The following is a 4,097-nucleotide window of genomic DNA, read 5'->3' on the forward strand; positions in this document are numbered from 1 at the left end:
GGGGTGTCCTTAGCGGCGGGCTGGGCCGGCCCCACCACAATCCACAGAATGGAGAACGAGTAGCAAACCAGAATCTATCTCCCTTCCTCCGTAGAGTTTCTCCCTGCAGCTTGGGGGTGACCCTGCAGCTTGGGGGTGACCCTGCAGCTTGGGGGTGACCCTGCAGCTTGGGGGTGACCCTGCAGCTTGGGGGTGACCCTGCAGCTTGGGGGTGACCCTGCAGCCAGGCAGCCCCAGATGCTCTGCAGTGACCTGGCAAGCGGAGACAGCCTGGCTGCAGCAACAGGCAGCAGGAGGAACTGCAAAACCGAGCTCCTTCCTCTGCCTCTAATCTCCTTGCCTGGTCTGTGCTGCGGCTTCTCCCACAGATGTTAAAGCTGCCTCTCAGCTCTCCAGAAAAGCCATCCCTGTTTTTCCTGGCAAGCCAGAAAGAAAGGATCCCTCGCCTACACCGCGAACAACCAGCCAAGGTAACGGGCAGGAACTGTTTCTCACTGGTGTGCCAACCAGGCTGCGGTCCCCAGGTTGAGGCGTCTCAAGGATCAAGCCCAGAGCGGGCTGAGAACGAGCTGCCTTGAAGCGGAGGAAGGGGCAGACATTTGTGCAAGGGACCCTTTTCCCGGGATGTAAAAAGATGCGGCCTGGGGGGAGAAGGGGGCAATGCAAGGGCTCCTCCTAGGTGCAACCCTCCCTCCTCTGCTGTGCAGAGGCAAGAAATTACGGAGCCCACCTCTGGTTGAGACTCTTCCATGGAGATGGTGGTGTGGCAGCGCAGATAAAGCCAGGGCTGTGCTGAAGGACAGGAGATGGGGTTGGCTGCTCAGGAAGCCACAGCTCCCTTCCCAAAGCTGTGTGTGCTGATAAGAGGGCCCGGGCAGCCCCACCGCTGGCACTGCTGCCAGAGCAGCGCCTGGTCCTCGGGCAGGAGGGAGGCAACGTGGCAGGAGAGCAAACGCTGGAGGGTCCACGGGTGAGTCCCAGGGAAGCGGTGTCCATCAGGGGCCGGGCACTTGGGGGAGCCACGTCTGCGCATGGGAAGCTCTTCTCCCATGATTCCTGCCCCTGCCTTGTGAACCCAAATCAAGCAGAGGGCTCTGCTGGCATTGGGTAAGAGCGTATGCTCAGGAGCCTCTGCCAGCACACGGCTTTGCTGGGCTGGGCTGGGCTGGGTGTGCAGGGACGTGAACACTGCAGAGCCACGGCTTTTGCAGCGGTGAGGGCAGCCATGCCACCCCGGCGGAGCCGGCACCGCCGTGAGGAGGCACGTGAGCCAGGGTCTCCCTCCCACGGAGGAGGATGAGGTGAGCAAAGGGCAGAGGTGGTGACGCCGTGCTGAGCCTGCTGCCCTCCAGGGATGAGATGACGGGGTGGGCGCTGGCAATAGGTGTGGGACTCATCTCTCCCTTTCACCCTTCAAGGGAGGAGCTGCGGGGCTCGGAGGGCTCCCAGAGGGTCTGGTGGGAGATGCCAGGTCTGCTGCGAACGGTGCTTGCGCGGGAAGAAAGGCGACGTGTAGGTGCATGCCTGCCTGTGCCCACACCTCCCGGCTCTCCCCTCCAGGCCATGCGGGTCCTTGCCCTGCTCCCACTCATCCTCCCGGCCCTGCTGCCCGCAGCCGGCACTACCGACCCAGGCCAGCCCTGCCCAACGGAGATGAACAAGGTCAAGGACCTCCTGGCGGTGAACTGCACGGGGCAGGCCCTCAGCGCGGTGCCCCAGGACCTGCCCGTGGACACGGGCATCCTGCTGCTCAATGACAACCAACTGGCGTCCCTCTCCATGGACGCCTTCCTGAACCTCACCCAGCTGCAGGACCTTGACCTGGCCGACAATGGGCTGGTGGCTCTGCACACCGGGACCTCGCTGCCGACCCTGAAGGAGCTGGTCCTCTCCCGCAACGGGCTGGGGGCCCTGCCCGACCTGCAGGGCTTCCCCGCGCTGACCCTCCTGGCCGTGGCCCACAACAGCCTGGTGACGCTGGCCCCGGGGGCTTTCCTCGCTGTGCCACAGCTGCAGGACCTGGACCTGCGAGGGAACCAGCTGCAGACGCTGCCCCAGGACGCCTTCAAGGGGCTGAAGGCACTCAAGGACTTGGACATCTCAGACAACCTCCTGGAGGAGCTCCCCAAGGAGCTGCTGCAGGATCTGAAAGCGTTGGAAACCCTCTGGCTCTCAGGGAACCACCTGCGGACCCTGCCCACCAACTTCTTCCCCCAGGACCACCTCTTCGCATACATCTTCCTCACTGAGAACCGCTGGCATTGTGACTGCGACCTGCGCTACCTGCGGAACTGGATCAGGCAGAATGAAGGAAGTGTCTACCAGCCAGAACGGGGCCTGGAGAAGACAAAGGTGGAGGTTGCCCCTGAGAAGGTGCTGTGCAGCAGCCCCCCTGAGCATTTGCGGAAGCCTATCATCCACTTCAAGCCCAACAACTGCGGCAATGTGGGAGATGCAGATGAGGAAGAGGATGAAAACTATGATGAGGAAGAAACGATGGAGAAAGCTACCACGATCACCATCACACCTGCACAGACCCCCAGCCCTGCTGCCATCCTCACTGCTGCTCCCACCAGCACTGCCCTCATCTCCACCACCTCACTGCCAACCACTATGAGCACCAGCCATCCTCAAACCACCTTTTCCGCCAACACTACCAACACCTATGCCATTCCCATGGTGGCTACTGGCACGTTTTCCACTACCTCTGTGGCATTGGCTTCTACTGCCATGCTAGAGGCCTCTTCCATGATTGGATCTTCATCTCCTCCTCTGACATCAACGACATCGGTGGTCTCCACCACCATGCTTTCCACTCATGCCCCAACACCACTAGCTCCCCTGGACACCACACACTTCACCCATCCTGCACCTTCTCCTCCACCTCCACCTCTCCCCCTCTGCCCATGCTCCACTCCAGTACTGGCCTCGCGGGCAGGTGGGGAGGGTCCGCAGGGGGGACAGTGGGTGCTGAGGCATTGCTGCCTATTGCACTGGGTGCTCTACCTGGCCTCCTTGGTTCTGCTGGTCCTGACCATGCTGGCTCTAGCAGGCTGGCTGGCGTGGATGTTTCTGGTGGGACGGCACAAGTCCCGGCAGACCCAAGAGGTGCAGGGTCTGCTGCCGAGGTGGGGGGAGTCGACAGGAAGCCCTGTGATGGATCTCAGCAGCTTCAAAAGCCCCCACCAGAGCCCCACATTCTGTACCATCAAGGAAGTAGAGTTGTGCCCTGAGGTCACTTACTGCACGATTAAAGACCTAGGGATACAGCATAGTTCTCCTGCATGTTCCTCCTTCCGCACCACGAAGGAGTTGTGGGTCCACCACAGGCCTCTGAATGAGTAGTTCAGGTCTTTCTCCAGGAAGCTGATGGTCACAAACCTCAGCTCCCTGAGGACGCCTTCTGCTTACCATCTGGACAGGGGTGTCAAGGTGATGTTAGAGTGAAATATGCTGGCAACACCTTCTAAACACTTCTGTATATTCAGAGAAAAAGATGGAGAATTATGGCTTTGCTTCACGTACCCTTGTTTTACACAGGAAGTTCTGCTTGCCCAGGGGGAAGCCATCCAGCTCTTTTCCCTGCTGTTACTCTCAGACATGCTGAGTTTTCTAGATCTGAAATAATTACTTGGGTACGTGACAGGGGAAGAAGATGTCCTGAATGGGTCAGGGATAGTTTGGGGCTGACACTGCCTGCTTTCGGGGTGAGGGTGGGAAAGCAGAGCTTACTCTGTGTCCCAACTGCTTCTGTTTGAATGCTGCACTAACGACACGCTCTGCTTTCAACTCCCTGCCAGGCTGCTAATCACAGAATAAATATTCTCTTTGCCTGAATTTCAAATGGGTGGTAGTTTCATTTCATTGGACTTCCCACAGTCCTGGCAGGGTACAGTGAATGACAAAATTGTCTTCAGTACTTGGAACAGTGAAGATAGAGAGGGAAAGTCCTCTTCTATCCAGCTTCCTGGCTTTTGTTGCAAATGTATGCTCATAGAATCATAAAACCACAGAATCATTGAGGTTGGAAAAGCCCAACCGTTCCCCTACCCCTGCCATCCCACCCCCAAACCCTGGCCCTCAGCACCGCCTCTGCC

General features: G+C 59.0%; 1 protein-coding gene and 1 long non-coding RNA gene across 2 annotated transcripts; both read left to right on the forward strand.

Moving 5' to 3' along the window:
• The first annotated feature begins 344 nt into the window (after nucleotides 1-344).
• On the forward strand, nucleotides 345-3,824 carry GP1BA (glycoprotein Ib platelet subunit alpha). The gene is made up of 2 exons (XM_009638880.2): nucleotides 345-470; nucleotides 1,561-3,824. Exons 1-2 carry the CDS (start codon nucleotides 369-371, stop codon nucleotides 3,343-3,345), a joined length of 1,887 nt encoding a protein of 628 aa, XP_009637175.2. The 5' UTR covers nucleotides 345-368; the 3' UTR covers nucleotides 3,346-3,824.
• LOC118452292 lies at nucleotides 477-1,554 on the forward strand. Its single transcript, XR_004842008.1, has 3 exons — nucleotides 477-970; nucleotides 1,212-1,301; nucleotides 1,419-1,554. It is a non-coding gene; the product is annotated as an uncharacterized LOC118452292 (long non-coding RNA).
• Nucleotides 3,825-4,097: the final 273 nt, after the last annotated feature.

The sequence above is a fragment of the Egretta garzetta genome, unplaced genomic scaffold (assembly GCF_000687185.1).
Source record: "Egretta garzetta isolate BGI_Z169 unplaced genomic scaffold, ASM68718v1 scaffold345, whole genome shotgun sequence".
Classification (NCBI taxonomy): domain Eukaryota; kingdom Metazoa; phylum Chordata; class Aves; order Pelecaniformes; family Ardeidae; genus Egretta; species Egretta garzetta.